The 17,744-nt window shown below is 38.0% G+C and overlaps 1 protein-coding gene across 3 annotated transcripts; it reads right to left on the bottom strand.

The window, feature by feature from the left end:
• Window positions 1-2,236: 2,236 nt before the first annotated feature.
• Window positions 2,237-16,590, bottom strand: LOC123235510 (serine protease inhibitor Kazal-type 1-like). Of its 3 annotated transcripts, XM_044661656.1 has the most exons (5): window positions 16,525-16,590; window positions 8,575-8,603; window positions 7,387-7,490; window positions 3,276-3,347; window positions 2,237-2,394 (listed from the first exon to the last, which is right to left on the bottom strand). In XM_044661656.1, the coding sequence occupies exons 1-4, from the start codon at window positions 16,577-16,579 to the stop codon at window positions 3,302-3,304; spliced, it is 234 nt and encodes a 77-aa protein (XP_044517591.1). In that variant the 5' UTR covers window positions 16,580-16,590; the 3' UTR covers window positions 2,237-2,394; window positions 3,276-3,301. The 3 variants fall into 3 exon arrangements, 2 of the variants coding, with proteins under 2 accessions (XP_044517591.1, XP_044517590.1); XM_044661655.1 differs by lacking the exon at window positions 2,237-2,394 and having other exon boundaries at window positions 3,217-3,347; XR_006505385.1 differs by lacking the exons at window positions 2,237-2,394; window positions 16,525-16,590 and adding an exon at window positions 10,206-10,243 and having other exon boundaries at window positions 3,217-3,347.
• Between the last annotated feature and the right edge of the window lie 1,154 nt (window positions 16,591-17,744).

Below are 17,744 nucleotides of genomic sequence, written 5' to 3'. Positions count from 1 at the left end.
GGGAACCAGGCTGCCAGCCCCAGGCTAGTTGCACCCCTCTCAGATATGGGGGCCTGAGGGGCATAGCCACCTCTCTCACTGTTTCCTCTTGGCTCCAGCTAAGTGAGGTGGGTGCTGGGCTCCCTGATTCCACTTGGCTCCTGGTGCCACAGGAGTGTGGCTGCTGTCACTGCCTGGCTGGGGGAGGCTGTGTGGGTCGTGAGGAGGGGACTGGCCATTCATGGGTTGTAGCTGAAATCAGCTGCTTTCAACCCCTTCAGTGGCAGAGAAAGGCTCTAATGCCCCACCTTCTGTGTTTGGGGCAGGGCCAGACTCCAAACTGGCCAATCCAGGGGCCTATATGTAGGCACAGAGTAGTCTCTAATTGCCATCTTTGGCATCTGTGCCACAGGTTTGCCTTCACGGTCCTAGAGAAACAAGAAAATGGGCTTGTACATAGCCCCTTAAATTCTAAAACTGTCACTTTTATGTTCATCCTTAATTACTTGTCCTTGGGTGGAAGCTAGGTGGCCCAGTAGATTAAGAGCTAGACTTAGAGATGAGAGGTCCTGGGTTCAAATCTAGCCTCAAATACTTCCTAATTCTAAAGGTACAATATAGGATGTAGATATAGTATCAGGATCGTGGGATCTTGGCCAAGTCACTTAACCCCCATAGTCTTTACTACTCTATTGCCTTGTAACTGATAAACGATATTAATTCTAAGAAGGAAAGTAAGAGTTTTTTTAAAAATCTAAATTTTTCAGTAAGTTATTTATGTAGTTACTCCATTTTACATGCTATAAACGTTATGTATTTTCCCTGTTTTAAACAGTCACACTGCTCTCTTTAGGCAGCCATTTCCTTTTTCTTTCTTTAGAATGGATGGTGTTTGTCTTTAAAATTGGAGTCTTGATACTTCCCATTCACCTCCCTTACGTCAATTTCTACATAGAATTTTAGAACATAGGAACCAACCTAATATTTTTCTAAATCCTCTGAAATCTTCCCTCCCCAAAGATAGAATGTGTTTCAGAGTATACCCACATTCTCTGTCTTCAGTCACAAATTTTATGATGAAGTGGTAACTTGGTCCCAAGTTTCTGATCATTCCTCCTTCAGTGATTAGTGTCTCCATGTTGTAGTATCAAGTCTAGAATAACTGTTCCATTTATTCCTTCTTCCCCTGAGGCAGTCTGGGCACATTTGATCTTTATCTCCAGGAGAAGATGAGTACAGGCATCCAAAAGCAGCTAGAGTGATTAAAGACACTTTATGGACAAGGTATTAGCAGTAAATCCTGATGAAATAAGGTCTACTTCTGTGTTCTTTTACTTGCTAATTTGTAATTATTAAAATTCATAGTGACAAAATTTTTACACATTAGTAAATTTCTCAAACACCTCTGTATATTTCCTTTGGTATCAGATATGCCCTGGGAGAGAGGGACAGTGGGCACTTGTGGTCAATTAGCTATCTGTCCTGATGGAGTTGTCCAGCGCCTGGCTGAACTTCATGTCTGTAGCTACTACAAGCCAAAATCAGGAGACACCTGGGTGTCTGCATAAGGTATTGGCACAAACTCATCACTATGACCTTTGTTTTTCTACTAAATTAACTTCAATCAGGCAGGTTGCTCAGAGCATGAGGTGTATTCTCTCTGCCTTAAACTTACAATCACACCTTTACTAGAATGAAATGATCATTAAGGCAAGTCAAGAATGTGTCACTGTTCTGATTAGGGAGGAGAAGGAGCTCCTCCTTGCTGGGTGTTTGGGGAAGCTCAGAGAAGCCAAAGAAACTCTCATTTGCGATTAGGGAATACTTCCAATGCCATATTTGGATTTTGTTTCCTGAACTCTTTGTCTTTCACCTTCAGGCTTTGTGAACTCTTTTCTTCATCCCTGACAACAGTATTTCATCAGTTGTTTTTTTTTCTTTTTTTTTCCTTTTATATATGCCCACCTGAAGGTTCTCAATGATGTTTTCTCTTTTCTATTTTAGATTTTCTTTAATGAGTATTTGTTTTCATCATGAAAGGTAACTATTATTTAAGTCAGGGTGGTAAAATCACATATTGCCTCGCATCTTAAATATCACACATGAAAAATAATTGATTCAAAACAGATAACCAGACTCGAAATTACCACACCAATGCAACCACCAACAATTTGGAAATAGGTCTTGATCAAGGACACATGACAAAACCAGAGGAAATGTGCATCGGCCATGGGTGGGGGGAGTGCGGGGGGTGAAGGGGAAAGTAGGAGCATGAATCATGTAACCATGTTAAAAATGATTATTAATAAATGTTTAAAAAAAACAGATAACCAGTTTGAATCTCATCTCTGGATACTTGCTATGTGATCTATGGCAAATCACCGAATTCTTCTGATTTTCCATTTGTATAATGATCTGTTAATAGAACATAAGGGCTTTGATCTATATGGTTTCTTCTAATTCTAAACTATTGAGATGCTGTGAGCTCATCCCTCTATAGGGCATGACTTGGAAAAACAAGGCAGGTGGAGCAGCTAGATATCTTAGTGGACTGAGAGTCAGGCCTAGAGACAGGAAGTCTTTGGTTCAAATCTGGCCTCAGACATTTTCTAGCTCTGTGACCCTGGGCAAGTCACTTAACCTCCATTAACTAGGCCTTGCCATTCTTTTGCTTGGAACCAATACACAGTATTTTTTTCTAAAATTGAAAATAAGGATTTTGAAAAGAATGAAAGTAAAAAAAGAATAAAAGAGAGAAAGAAGGAAGGACGGAAGGAAGGAAGAAAGAATGAAAGAAAGAAAGGAAGGAAGGAAGGAAGGAAGGAAGGAAGGAACTGGTCTCAAAAACTTCCTAGCTGGGCAAGTCACTTAACCCTGTTTGCCAACTCTTATCGTCCTCTTAGAGTTCTTAATAAAACAAAAAGTAAGGTTTTGGGGTTTGTTTGTTTTTAAATAAAGACCATATTATACAATATAAACAGTAATGGACAGGAAGTCAAGAGAGGTCTATTCTAATATTGAGTGTCACTAATTGAGTGTATGACTCTGGGCAATTCACGTCACTATGTCTCTGAAATTTATAAGCTTAGAGACTTTCCCAGAAGACTATCAGATGATGAGTCACACATGCAGTTGGGGTTAGGGGAAGGAGTTGAATTGATCCTGAGCTTAGTATTCTAGCCACAAAGAACAACTGTTTTTTTCACCATATTTTTCACAGGAAATCACATAAAGAACTTCAATCAATCTCATGCATTTATTAATAACTCAGGCTGCTTAGCCATGGTACCACCTACTGGGTGCTCCAAGATATTTTGGTTCCTCAGCATTCCCCATTATGGTCAATGAAGACGGGAAAGTATCTTTCTCTAGAAGAGAAGTGAAAAGAGAGAGCACTATGAATCTCCTTTATTAAAAACAATCCAGAGCCTGAAGGAGTAATGAAAACTCTGCCTAGAAATTCATCAGCAGAACAAGGACAAGATAGAACATTGGACTAGGAAGGAACCTTACAAATATGGAATAAAAAGTTTTGGAAAGAAGCTTAGAACAAAAAACACCAGAGGGTAAGCTATTTTGTGGATGGCCAGATGTTTTTAGTCAGAAACTTCTTATTTGGATCCAAAATCAGACTCTCTTGGCAACTTTTACTCATCACTTCCTTTTTTGCCCTTTGGGACAAAGCAGAACAAGGAGCATCTTTTGTACTTCAACAGCCCTTCTGATTTTAAGGCAGTAATCAGTGTTCTTTTTCAGTTCTCTGTTGTCTAATTGAAACATCTCTGGGACCTTCAAACAATAGGATTTTTCATTGATATCTTTCCTTTGGATGAGGTTCAAGTGCATCTAGAAGGCATAGCAGATAGAGATAGAGAGCCTTGGATCAGGAAAATAAAAGTTCAAATCCAGCCTCTGACATTCAATAGCTATGTGACCCTCGGCAAATAACTTAATCTCTGTTTGCCTCAGAGTTCCCTCATCTGAAAAATAGGAACAATAATAGCATCTCTGTCCCAGGGTCGTTGTGAGAATAAAATGACATAATAATTAGAAATTGGTTAGAACAGTACCTGGAAATGCTAATTGTTGGTGACTTGTTTCAGTATTGTCCAATTATTTGGAAACCCATTTGGTGTCTTCTTGGTCAAGATAGTGGAACAGGTTTGCCATTTCCTTCACCAACTCATTTTACAAAAAGGCAAACTAAGGCAAACTGGATTAAGTGACAAGCCCAGGATCACACAGTCATTGTGTCGGGGGGTCAGCTTTGAACTTAGGTCTTCTGGACTATAGTCCCAGGGCTCTATCTATTGTGCAATCTAGGTGCCTTTAAATGATCTAGAAATGTGAATTATTATTATTTTTAATTGCCTTAGCATCCCTTCATTCTTTCTGGCCTCTCTTCACCTGGCAATCCTAGTTGCCATAGGAATTAAATCCATTGAGTATTAGTATTCATGGTCCCCCTGATTTAATCTTCAGTCTTTACACTCTCTATTATTTTTACTCTTTTAAAAAAGTTAAGAATTAACACACATGATACTCAAAAGCTTTAAAACTTACTTTTGATGCAAAACATGTATAATATTTTCTACATTCTGAACTAGGACAATAGACTATGCAGCAAAAATCTAACAAGGGTTCTTAAACTAGGAAATGTGAACCTTTTTAAATATAATTTGTTGACTATTTTCACTTCTTTGGTAATCCTATGTTGTCTTTTGCCTTGTGCCTTTAAAAAGATGATTTTGACAAGGGTTCCTCCTAGACTGAAAGAGGTTCATGAATTCTTTATGTAGACTTTTATACAGGGCAGCCATAGAATTCCTAGTCAGTAAAAACATATATATTTAAGTCACAGGTACATTTTATGTTCTGGGTTCTAAAGCCCTTTTCTCTCCCTGACATTTTGTGTTCTCATGAAGTTATGATTTTACCATGAGACATGATGGATCTCTAAACATCAGAGTTGACTTATATCTGTTCCCTCCAAATACTGAAAAAGATGTGTTAAGGTTTATGTCAGCCACTTAGCCAAACCTTGGAAAAATTGCCAAATGATCCCAAATTCAGTTTGTAAAGGAATTAAAACCATCAGTTGTCTGGAGTATCTCAAGATACCTAGTCAGGCTCAGGAAATGGGAATTCTTCATAGGCTCTCATTGAAGGTCATAGGCCCTAATTATGTGGGGAGGCTCTATTGGAGGACAAAGCTAGGGTAAAGTTGAAGGATAGTTTGGAAATGGATCCTATGCACTGAAGAACTTTAAATCTTAATCCTCATTCTCCAATTTAACCCTCAGATGCTACAGTGTCACCAGGCACAGCCCTCCCTTGGTCTCTTCATCAATGTGTTCCTTTGCTTTATCAATGTGTTCCTTTGCTATAGTCCTAAAGGAAGGTCCTTCTCCTTCCTTTATGTTGGTCCAAAATATAATGATCCTTAAAGTCTTATTTCCTTCACTTCTCTTGATTCTCACACAGCTCACAGACATCTCTCCCCTTTGAACTCTCAAACCAAACCAGAAACTATAGATCTGATTTCCATTATAGCTCTTTTGATAATGATTTGTGTGAACTTGGATGAATTAATTATCTTCCTTGGAATCCAATTTCTTCCTCTTTCAAATAACATAGCTTCCTATACATTACTGTTTTTTGAAAACTCTTTTCTAACATCTAGTAATCAATGCTAAGTATTAGATCAAAGGAAGAGCAATAAAGGCTAGGCAATGGAAGTTACGTGACTTGCCCAGTCACACAGCTAAAAAAGTGGCTGAAGTTTGATTTGAACCTAGGACCTTGTGTCTCTAGGCCTAATTCTTAATCCATTGAACCATCTATCTACCCCTGGTCTGCATATTCTACTAGAACCCCTAACCCCAGATATTATATACTCTATATTAAGTGGTCTTTCAGATTTGGTATAATTTAATTTTACAGGCATTTATTATGCACTTGTTCTTTGCTAGTCCCTAGAGATAAAAAATAACAAAAATACAATAATCTTTGCCCTCAAGGAACCTAATCTATTTGAGTGAAATAAAAAAAATGTACACTCAGTAAGTACAAATTAATTGGTTGGAGGAATGAAGAGAATGGCTCAAGTCTTTGGGAAGAATGATTCAAGGATTAGGGAAAATCATCTACTTCATGCAGTAAGTGATAATTGAAAAGAATGTCAATGGAGCTAGGGAGTCCAAGAGGGAGAGATAAGGAAGAAGGACATTTCAGGCATAGGATACTTCCTATGCAAAGACATAAAGAGAGAAGATGGAATGTCATGTGCAGGGAACATGCAATAAGTAGTTTGACTGGAATTTAGATTAAACCCAAGATTAAAAACGAAGTTATGAGTATTTATCATGTTATTTAGCCATCCTTCATTCTTTTATTATTTTTTTCTATTCTATTATATCTAGAAATAACAACCTATTGTTTTAAGAGTATGTATTTGGTGTCTCCAGCTATACTGTCAAGAATCCCAGAGGACAAGTAACATACCAAATCTTGACCAGAGCATTCAATGGCAGGGGAAAGTCAAAGTAGAGATCCATGGATTTTGATTTGGAAGTCATGCCCTACACTCATCCTTGTACCCTTAACCTATTAATCAGAGTCCACTCTGGTTAATCCTCATTTAACTACTAATAGGATTTTACAACATAAAACTACAGTTTTATGTATACAGTTGCTCTCAGAAGGGACCTTCTAGATCACCTAGCCCAAATCTAACATTTGACCAAAATGGAATTCAGATCTTAGAGATGGAGTAACCTACTTAATAGTCAGAGCTAGATAACAAATTTCCTGACTCCAAGATCAGGATTCTTCCTTCTCTCCTCTATGGTAAAATATATTCAAGAGAACTCCTCTTCACTGTCCCCTTTACTTTTCCTTGACATCATTGTAATGGTCACCTAATTCCCATCATCCCCACCCCTTTCTCACTGTCCCATTTGACCTAGCTCATTATGTGAGACTTGTTAGAACAGACATATCTGGAGGCAACACTGTATGGTGAAAAGGACACAATTAAAATCTAGCAGAGATAGTTGGAATCCCATGAGTGTTCATTTAATTCCTGGGAGGTCTTGGATGAATCAGCACTCCTCTTTGGCAGTTTGGTGAAGCCTGTACATTCCATTTCAAAATAATTTGTTTCCTAATTTCATAATTGAAGGAAATGAGAATTTTCTATTTGAGGCCAGAAAAAATAAAGATGTTAATTTTTCCTCATCCAAGTTCATGAATCCTATGAAATGTTTCCACTGATCAATTGGTAGGGGGTCTGTGGACTGCAGATCAAGAACTTCTGGATTAAAAGAACTATAAGGCCTCCTCAAGTTCCTAGTTTCAACCAAGCTTTAAAAAGTCATCTCTAAAAAATATTATGTGGGTACTTACAGATTTTTAATATGCAGTTCACATTCATTGGGATAGGTAATACCATCACTGCCACAGACAGGTTTATAACTCATATCGCATGCATAACGGGGACCAGAATTATCCTAAAACAGTCATGAAATAACATGAACATATATCACAGAAACTCATATACTCCGAGCTTCAAAGCCTGGAGGGACCAATACCAAACATTTCAGCCAGTCAGGCTATGAACATTTATGAAGTGCCTCCTATGTGCCAGGCACTGTACCACTGAAGATACAAAGAAAGATAAAAGACAGCTCCTGTCATCAAGGAGTGGGGAGGTAAGATACCCTGTTCATAGGAAGACTGTCATCAACAATCTAATGGGGAAGATAACATACAACCAATTCTGCACATCACAAATAATGAGAATACCCAGTGGGAATTGTTTGTGTCTGATAGGGTGGGGGACACTTTCTTTTTCCAAGAATCTTTCCTGACTTTATTTTTCTTTTTTAGCATCAAAAGCAGGTTTGCACAAAAACAAAAGCCACTGAAATTATTTTTTCCTTCTATCAACAGGCAGAAAACAATCCCTGAAGTTTACATTCATTACACAGAATTTCATTGTCTTACAACTGGAGAGCTAGGAAAGATCTTAGAACAATAATGGAGTCCACAGGGCTGGAAGCAAACTTAGAACATAAAACACAAAACACAACATCTGACCTGGAAGGGACTTCAAAACAAACAATATAAGAGCTATTAGAGTACCTAGAATATGAAACACCGAATGTCAAAGTTGGAAGAGACTTCAGAAAAAAGAATGTGAGAGCATAGAGCACAGTAGATCATAGCTAGAAGGGAACCCAAAATATAAGAAATGAGATGTAAGAACACAGAACACAAAAGATCAGAGTTGGAAGAGACCTCAGTTTACAGAAACATGTTTCCAAAATGTTAGAGCTAGAGGGGGCATCAGAATACACAAAATGTTAGGCATGGAAATGATCACAGAACATAAAGCATATAGTACTTCAGAGTTTAGAGATTATCTTTGACCCTTCTCTTCATTTAGGACTAAAGGAAACTGAGGTCCAGAGAGAGGGAGTGGTTTGTCTCATTGCTGTTAGGTGCCAAATGCTTAATGGACTGTGTGAATCAATAGTCCCCTTCTCCATGGTATGGAGAAATGTTATATGACACAGCAGAAATTTTTCTTACCTCTTCATGTGCATCAGCTTGAAAAGTATCTAGAAAATAAAAATTACAAAAGTTGAAATTGTCTTATTTGTATGATAGATAGTTAGGAAGTGGGAGAGGAAAAGTAAGGGAGACAGAGGAGTCCATATTACATTTTCACTCTTTCCACATACCCCTCTGCCACTGTACAGGTCCTTCCTCCAAACATCAGGACTTTGAAATGTGGCAAAATGAGATAAAAGTTCAGTTGACTAAACAAAGACACAGGTGTTTTTCTATCCATTATTTCAAATTCTTGATTCTGGGTATCTGGATACTTGGGACTTCATCTTAACTGTTCTGTGAAATCACTGTGTGACCTTAGACGATTCTTTTTCTGTCATTGCATTTCATTTTCCTTTGCTTTAAAACATGATTTGGTTGGACAAGAAAATCTGAGGTTTCCTTCCACTTTTCTACCGTTTGATGTTTCATGTATTAAGGTCACTATCAGCTCTAAAAGTACATGTTCTTTTTTCTTTGTTTTACAATATATGGTCTATGTTTAACATCCTATATTTTACAACCTTTATTCTTCTTTTAATTCAATCAATTTTTTTGAGATCCTATAATGTTGGAGTATGGTAAAAACATAAATAAGACAAGACACCTTCTTCCCAGAAGGAAAAATACCAATAACAGAATGCAATGAAAAATCTGATTAGTACTATGGGAAAGGTCAAGATTTTTTAGAAGAACGTGGTTTTGAAACTAGTATTTTGACAGACAGAGACAGAGAGGCAGGGCATTTCAAGCAAAGAAAACCAAGCAGTAACAGAATAGCATCATTAATAATGGGGCCATGATTGGTATTCCTACATAATCACTACTCTCTCAAATGTTACTAATAATCTTCCAGACTGCCAAATTCAATCACCTTTTCTCTGTTCCAATCTACCTTGACTTCTTTTTGAAACTTTCAACATTACTGAATACTCCATTATGTTAGGCATTCTCTCTTCTCTTGGTTTCCATAGCACTGCTCTCCCCTGGCTTCCTTCCTTCCTGTTTATCAGCTCTGCCACAATCTATTTTATCGCCTTTTCTTCCATATTCTGAATTCTTTTCATGGGCATACTACAGGACTTTCTTGTGGGCTCTCTTTCTTAGCCATTTGATTAGCTCCCCTGGTTTAACCATAATCATTTTGAAGATGTCTCAGAGAGCTACCTAGTGTAGAAAAGATATTGGAGACACCAGGGATATTACAATAAATCTAAAAGATTGTGGGTTTATACACTGGGTTGTAGGAGAGACTAAACCAGGTTAGGGAGACCAGAGGTCACGGCTGTGCTGCTGCTAACTGACAAAGGGACTGTTGACCAACTGCCACCACTGGGCCAGAGACTTTGAATACCAACAGGCAGGTAAAGGGTTTTAACAGGTTTTAATTATGTACAACTAAAATAAAGGTGGGAAAGGGATTTCTATACTTAAACCCTAAAAGACAAACCCACAGGGGCAAGGGGAGGATGTGCCTACTCTAATCTAGTGATCTAAGCAGGCAGGGCCCAAGGAGCAGTGCAGTCTCTGGGAAGCTGATTCAAGCCTGGTACCAGCCAGACTTGAACAGCACAGCTATGGATCAGAGGGGTGGCTTTGAGGGTTCTCACAGTTTTCCAAAGAGGTTCACAGGATGCCAAAATCCTAGGTGGTCCAAGATACCAAGTAGAGAGAGTAAACTTGAGGTGCTGTCCACCAGGTAGGTCTCAAACTCCTCCTCTGCTTGGTTCTGCTCTGTGGGTCTTCTCCTCTTGCTGGAAATCCACCACCACTCAGGATCCCAAGGAAATCAGGAAGCAGGGTCTGAGATCTCCCTGGGCAGGCAACAGTTTGCCCACCACTAATGGAGTCTCTCTCTCAGGGCACAAGGAAACTACTTCCTCCTCCTTCATTCCATTACGGAATGCTCCAGGCCCTCCTGCTAGGTTAACGTTAATCCTCAATTAATAACTAATCTTCCTCACAACACTAGTCAGCACTCATCTTCTTCCTGAGCTCTAATCCTGCATCATGGAATGTCTACTAGGCACTTCATCCTATATCAGAAATCTCAACATATCCAAAACAAAGGCTAATCTCCAAACCTACCCTGTCTCCAGCGCTCCCTTTTTCTGTCAAGTGAACCACTATACCTCCAGGGACATAGATTTATAGCCTATGAGCCATCTGGATTTTCTTTCGTTTTCTAAATAATTAATTTGACCTATGTACTTAGATAGTCTTCATTCTTTGTCTCGTCCTAAATATTCAAAATTAAGTCACTAATTAAACAGTGGTGTCTTCATACATGAATAACTTAAGTCACAAGCAATTTGAGATAGGAAGAGTAACAATCTAGCTTTTTTACATTAAGTGACAAGCAGATATTTTAATCACAAGCTTCCACCACCTCACTAGGTAGCCTGCTGAACCTTTGGTTTTACAATTTAAGTGCTGAGGCACGAAATGAAAACCTTTTCCACCAGCATTTTCACCTGTCCTTGAAGGTAAATAACATTTCATTAGCAAGTTTATTTCTTTACATTCTTTCTTATTATCCATAATTATATTTATTTCTTATTTATAAAATAAGTTTTCATATTTAAAAGCATATAAGACAAAACATTTGAGTAGTTTTTTGGGGGCCAGAACAGATTGATTGCATTTCCATTAATTTAAATGGGGAAATACAATTTGACACACCAGCAAATTGAGTTACAAGCTTGGCCATGGAACAAATTAAACTCGTGTGTCACTGTACTCTTAAAGAGTCTGACTAGACGAAATCTATCCCAAACAAAAATGTGAACTGGTTAAAGATTCTCTATGACATCACTTTTTCCTGTCTCTTTTGGGGGATCACTTTTAGTTTTATTTATATAATGACCTCATCTGAAAGTGCAGGCAAAATGTTACATAGGTAGCATCCTCCTATCCATCTCTATGTAAAATATATTAAAATAAATGTGTTTTTTCCTCCCATGACCTCATAGAAAAAAAGGAAGGAAACATTTCTCTTAATATAAGTCCTTAGTCAAGCAAAAAAAATTCCCTTAATGACTATTCACAAGAATATATATTTTATTCCATACCCTAAATAAAGCAGCTATCTGTAATGTTTCATTGTCAAGGGCTCAATTCTCTCTGACATTCTAGAAGTCTATTTCCAAATGAATAAAGTAAATAATTCTAAGATTGTTTTTCCTCCTCTTTCTAGATGACTTGTGAAAAGAATTAATTTTAATCTGACTCCTTATGTGCTCTCATTCTTTGTCTCCTCCCCTCAGATGTGAGAGGTGGAAGTTATTTTAGGATTGGGAAAATTGGTTTTCAGTTGGGTCTCTAGAAACTTTTTTGTGGGAGACAGAAAGAGTCATTTCCCCTCTCTGACACTCAAGTTTCCTGATTTGTACACTATTAACAATGACATTTATGGTCCTTCCTTGCAGGAATGTTGTAAATAAAATGCTTGATTAAAAAAAAAACAACTTTCCTTCCTAGAAGCATAGGCATGAACCTAGAAAGGAGTTAAGTAATCTTTTCCAAACTACTGATCTGATAAAAGAGGAAAGAGGAAATTGAGGCCCAAGGTTACCCTTGTAATAAATGGAAGATTTAAATCTCAGTTCTCTTCTCTGAATCAAATTATATTCTTAGCTGTGTCTCCACTAAAATTTTCTTCTGTGAACACATTTTCTTTGGAAATCCTTTCAAGCTTGTAATGATTTCTGGGTATTCTTGGAAGGTGTTTTGTGGTCTGAGCATAGAGGAGAGTTAATTGTGCTAATATTTGTCACTAAAAGGATGTTTTGTAAGGGCTGTATGTTTTGGCCATAGTAACTCATGAACAAGTCTAGTAAAGTGATGTGTGGTTGTTGGTCACAGTAGGGAGAAAATTTGTTCTGGTAGAGGGAGAATCCATATGAAAGAAACCTAAGATCTCTGGAAATCTTAAAGTAATTATCATGAGAGTTCTGCTTACTCTTCTTTTCCTTTGTAAGGGAATCAATTACCTTTCCAAATGACTCATTATGTTTCTCAAGGAGTCCCCAAAAGGGTAGTTGAGCTGAGAGAAAAATAACCCTAATTCCTGGATAGATAAGGAGTAATCCAAAGTATTTATCATTCCCTAGGTGCCTGAAATAGGATTTAAATGCCTTAAAGCTAGAACATTTGGTGAAAGAAGACCAAAGCTTCAGTCACGGCTTTGCCTTGAATTATGTGATCTTGGATGAGCTCTGCTCTAGACCTGAGCTCACACACTTTTCAAAATGGAAATGGAAACATGTCAACATGAATTCTGGAAGCCCCAAATGTGCCCGTTTCCCATGGGAACTTACTTTAAGGTGAGTCCCAAAATGTCTTAGACTGAATAAGGGATCTGCCAGTGCCCATTAAGTGTCCTAAATAGGAGTAATCAAATGCTCAAATGCTCAATCATCCTTTTAGTCTTAGAAACTTCCCTCATTGTATCATTGATCTGTTCCCAAGAAGACAAACACCTGTGCAGGAACCATCCTTTTAGTATCCATTCTAGTAGATCTGACACCCTAGCCTCTGGATTGAAAATTAGAGACATAGAGCTAAATAAGGTTTGTCTCTGAAGCTGACTAGTTGTGTGTTCTTGAGAGGGTCCCTTTCACTTTCATTTGATGGCTCTGTTTTCTCTTTTAGAAAATGGGGACAATCACTATCTCATAGGTTTTTTCAATCCGTCAATTAATATGAATTCATAACGAGTCTATTAGATGCTAAAAAGCCCTACAGACACAAAGATGAGCTAGAATTTACATATATGGAGGTATACAAATGACACAGAAAGAAGAAACAATGTAACCTTGCGGAGGAAAGTGCTAATTACTAGGGAGGTGAAAAAAGGCTTCAGCAGAAGGTGACTGAGCCTTTCTAGAAATCAGGGATTCTAAGAGGTAGAGGTGAGGGAGAGGATTCCAAGCCCAGAGAAGGAAATGGGAGATAGAGTGGCTGGTGTGAGAAGCAAATAATTCAATATGGCTGGACTGCAGACCATGTGGAGGGAATGATGGGAGTGATGTGGAAAAGAGAGAAGCAAGGAGGAGTTAGTCAATTTGGGAAGAACTTTAAATGGCACGTGAGGGAGTTTATATTTGATACTCAAGGTAACAAAAAATCATTAGACTTTTGAAAACTACTTGAGTAGGAGTGTGACCTGGTTATACTTCAGCTTTAGGGAAATGATTTTAAGCAGTTAGATGGGAGATGGACTGGAGAGATGAGAGTAGGGCAAATATTGCAATAGTCAAATTAAGTTACTTACTTACTATGGATTCTAGTCAAAGTGAAATCAGAGAAGAGACTAATTATGTCAGTAAAGGTAAATTCAACAGACACTAAGGAAATAGGAAGACATGTAATGGATACATGAAGTTTATAAGACTGATGAATTTAATGTGACATCAAGTGTGAGAACTTAAGTAACTATATGGTGATATTTTTAACTGAGCTTTAGAAGAACTGTGCTTCTTTTGATTGCCATTCTTTAAGCAGAGATTATTCTCTCTCAGGTTATCTGGAGAAAAGATTCTTGCCCTAAGAAGGAGGATGGACTCAATGTCCTCTGAAGTCTTATCTAGTTTTTAAGCTTCTATAAATTTGTTCTAGAGGACAGTGTTTAGCTTTGAAATTACATCCATTTAATGAGATCTAATTAAGGATATTCCCTCAATCCATGCAGGTCCTTAACTCTTCAGAAATTTATGTTCTTAGAGAGTGATTTTATATTCTAATAGTCAAGATCTGAGTACAAATCCAACTCAGATACTTCATGGCTATGTGACCTTAGGCAAGTCATATAACCTTGTGCCTCATTTGTCTTTTCAATAATGAAGAGAGTTGGACTTGATGATTTCTAAGGTCCCCTTCAGATTTCAATCTATGATTCTTTGAGTCTGTAATATCCTATATAAATTTGAATTCTAAAAGGAATTCTCTTACAATCCTTATTAGAAGCTGACTCCTGAAATTTTCATGTTAGTGAAGCCCTTCCTCAAAACAATCTCATGAGATAATTAGACCATTGATTATTATTCCCAAGATACTGATCAGGAAACTGAAGCTCAGTGAGATTAACTTGCCTATTGTCTCATAGCTAATAATTACAGCCAAGTTTCCAAATCCATTAGTCTGTCTTAAAGTTGAGAGCTCTTTCCACTCGATCTCAGCTTTTCCTTGAATCTATCTTTGAACAACACAAGTAACAGAGTGTGGATTCAAGTGTATTGGTTTGGGAAGAAGGAAACCTGCATCCAAATTCTAGTCTAGTCTTCAGCTGAATGTCCCTTTGCAATTCATTTTACTCTACTATCCTCTCTACAAAAATTGCAAAAAGAAAAATAAAACACTTACCTACAGGATTATTAGGATAAAATTAGATCAAGTAAATAATAATGAATAATATAATATTAACATTATTAATAATGACATTATTAATAATAATAGCAAAATAACTAGCAATTATGTAGCACTTTAATGTATTCAAAACGCTTTGCATATTATTTCATTTTATCTTCATATCATCTCTGTGAGTTGGGAGTTATTATTGTCCACATTTGGGGCATCTATGTAGCAGAGTTGATAATGTCAGGCTTGGAGTCAGGAAGTCTTCCAGATTTCAAAATTGTTCTCAGCCACGACCTACCTTTGTGACCCAGGACAAGGCACTGAACCTTGTTTGTCTCAACTGTTCATGTGTAAAATGAACTGGAGAAAAAACTGGCAAATCATTCCAAGATCTTTGCCAAGAAAACCCTAAATGGAGTCATGGAAAGTCAAGACACAACTGAAATAATTGACCAGAAACAAATTATCTCCTTTTCATAGATGAGGAAACTTGTTGAAAGATGGTAAGTGACTTGAATGAGATCACAGAGCTAATAAATGTCTCAGGCAGTATTTGAACTTATGTCTTCCTGACTCCAAAAGTACAACAACCTAGCTTTCTCTTTTTCTCTGTGTCTGTCTTTATGGCTGCCTCTGTCTTTCTGTCTCTGCCTCACTTTTTCTTTTAAGTCAATATTCTCGTCCATCCTTCTACTTAGTGCAATAATCATGTCTATAATTATCTTATCAGTGTCTTTTCCACATATCCCAGACCCAGATCCTCAGAGGTGCAGCCAGCACATAGGATCAAAGATGGGTCCTCACAATTCAATATGAACTGGAAAGACCTCCAGGAATTGATGCAGAGTGAAAGGAGCAGAACCAGGAGAACATTATACACAGAGACTGATACACTGTGGTACAATCAAACCTAATGGACTTCTCTACTGGCAGCAATGCAATGATCCAGGACAATTCTGAGGGACTTAAGAGAATGTTATGCACATCCAGAGAAAGAACTGTGGGAGTAGAAATGCAGAAGAAAAACATATGATTGATCACATAGTTCAATGGATTGGGCATGTAGAATCTAAAGATAACCCTAGTGCAAATATGAATAATATGGAAATAGGTTTTGAACAACAGTACATGTAAAACCCAGTGGAATTATTCATTGGCTCTAGGAGGCAGGAGGAAAGCGGGGAGAGAAAGAACATGAATCATGTAAGCATGGGAAAATATTATAAATTAATTAATTAAAATTTAAAAATAAATAAATGAAATTTAAAAAAAAGATAAGTCTTCTCCCTTAACAGCTATTGGACTAGTTCCCCTCTCTGGTGTCTGTTTTCTCCTATGTGTAGCAGGACTAATCATACTCCTATTCCCTCTCACACAGCAGAGTTGTGGAGAAAGCTTCTAGCCTCAGGAGCTCTCTTTATGTAGCTGATTCACCAGCATCTAGTTCCCGTACATTAAGCTTTAAAAAACTCCCAATAAGGTGCAGCTAAAGTCAAATTGCATTCTGGCTGAAGGGCCATCTGGGGGCTGCTGGGTCCAATATGTGGTCAGTGTACCCAAGGGGAAACTTACCCAAGAAACAGCATAGAGACATGGAGAGCAGCAGGAATATGCTGAGGGTCCTCATGATCTGTCTTCTTTAGCTCTAACTGAAGCTGAAACTGAAAGAGAGTAGCTGTCCTGAGTACAGAGGAGCTTGTGAGACTGCCATATATAGTCCCCACAGGGCCTGTGGACTCCACCTGCTGAATTACATCATGTCCTCAGGTGACCCATTGACATAGGCCAACCCTAACAGGATCACAATCATCTTACCTGAGTTGCCTAGAGACAGGCTTTGTCCATGACCAAGCAATTTCACTGCCCCGCCCGTACTCCTCCTCAACTTCTGTTTTCTCTGTGTGTATCTAAGATTGTGGGTGACTTACTTCTTCCTGCCCACCTGGGCAATCTAGTGAGGAGATTTGTTTATGTCCCCATCCTTAGCCCCCAAGATTCCCCTCCTCTATATATCCCCCTCTCCTTGTGTCCCTTTTGTGTTTGTGCCCCTCTATTTAGTCTTCATCCTTTATAAATTTGTGTGTGACCCCAGAATCTTAACCTGGTTTTTCATGCCCCAGAGCCTTCCTCATTCTTGTCCCCATTCTCTAGGTCTCCATCCCATGTGTGTGTCTGTGGTCAGTTTGTCACAGTATATAGGTGTGTGCTTATGTCTATTTATTTTTATATGAATGGAATTTGCATATTTGCAAGTGTGACATCTAAGTGGTGAAGTAAGTAGAGAACTGAGCCTGGAGTCAAGAAAATCTGAATTCAAATCTGGCTATAGGCATTACTATCTATGTGACCCTGGGTAAACCACTCTAATTCTGTCTGTCTCAGTTTCCTTAACCTTTAAACAAGAATAACAATGGTACCTACCTCCCAGGGTTATTGTGAGGATTAAATGAGACATTTGTAAATCACTTTGAACTTGTTCAGGAACATAGTAGAAATTTAATGAATGCTTGTTTCCTTCTTTCCCCCAGCCTTTCATAGAGGGAATCAATGATATCTAATCTAGCAATAGGTTGAATTGGACTAGATAATCTACAGTTTCCATATAGATCTGACTTTTTAGGGTACTAAAAACACATGAGATGATAGTAAGACTGCTGTTTGACCTCAGAGAACTTGGGTTTACATCCTTCCTCTGATGTTCCTATCTTCTGTGTGAGCTGGAGTGAGTTATTTAACTTACCAAACCTTTATATTTTTCTGTTTCACTTGGCCTGAAGTAGAAAAGAGAGCCT

The sequence above is a fragment of the Gracilinanus agilis genome, chromosome 2 (assembly GCF_016433145.1).
Source record: "Gracilinanus agilis isolate LMUSP501 chromosome 2, AgileGrace, whole genome shotgun sequence".
Classification (NCBI taxonomy): domain Eukaryota; kingdom Metazoa; phylum Chordata; class Mammalia; order Didelphimorphia; family Didelphidae; genus Gracilinanus; species Gracilinanus agilis.
The sequence above is the reverse complement of the archived record's forward strand: the minus strand, read 5'-3'. Positions and strand labels throughout refer to the sequence as shown.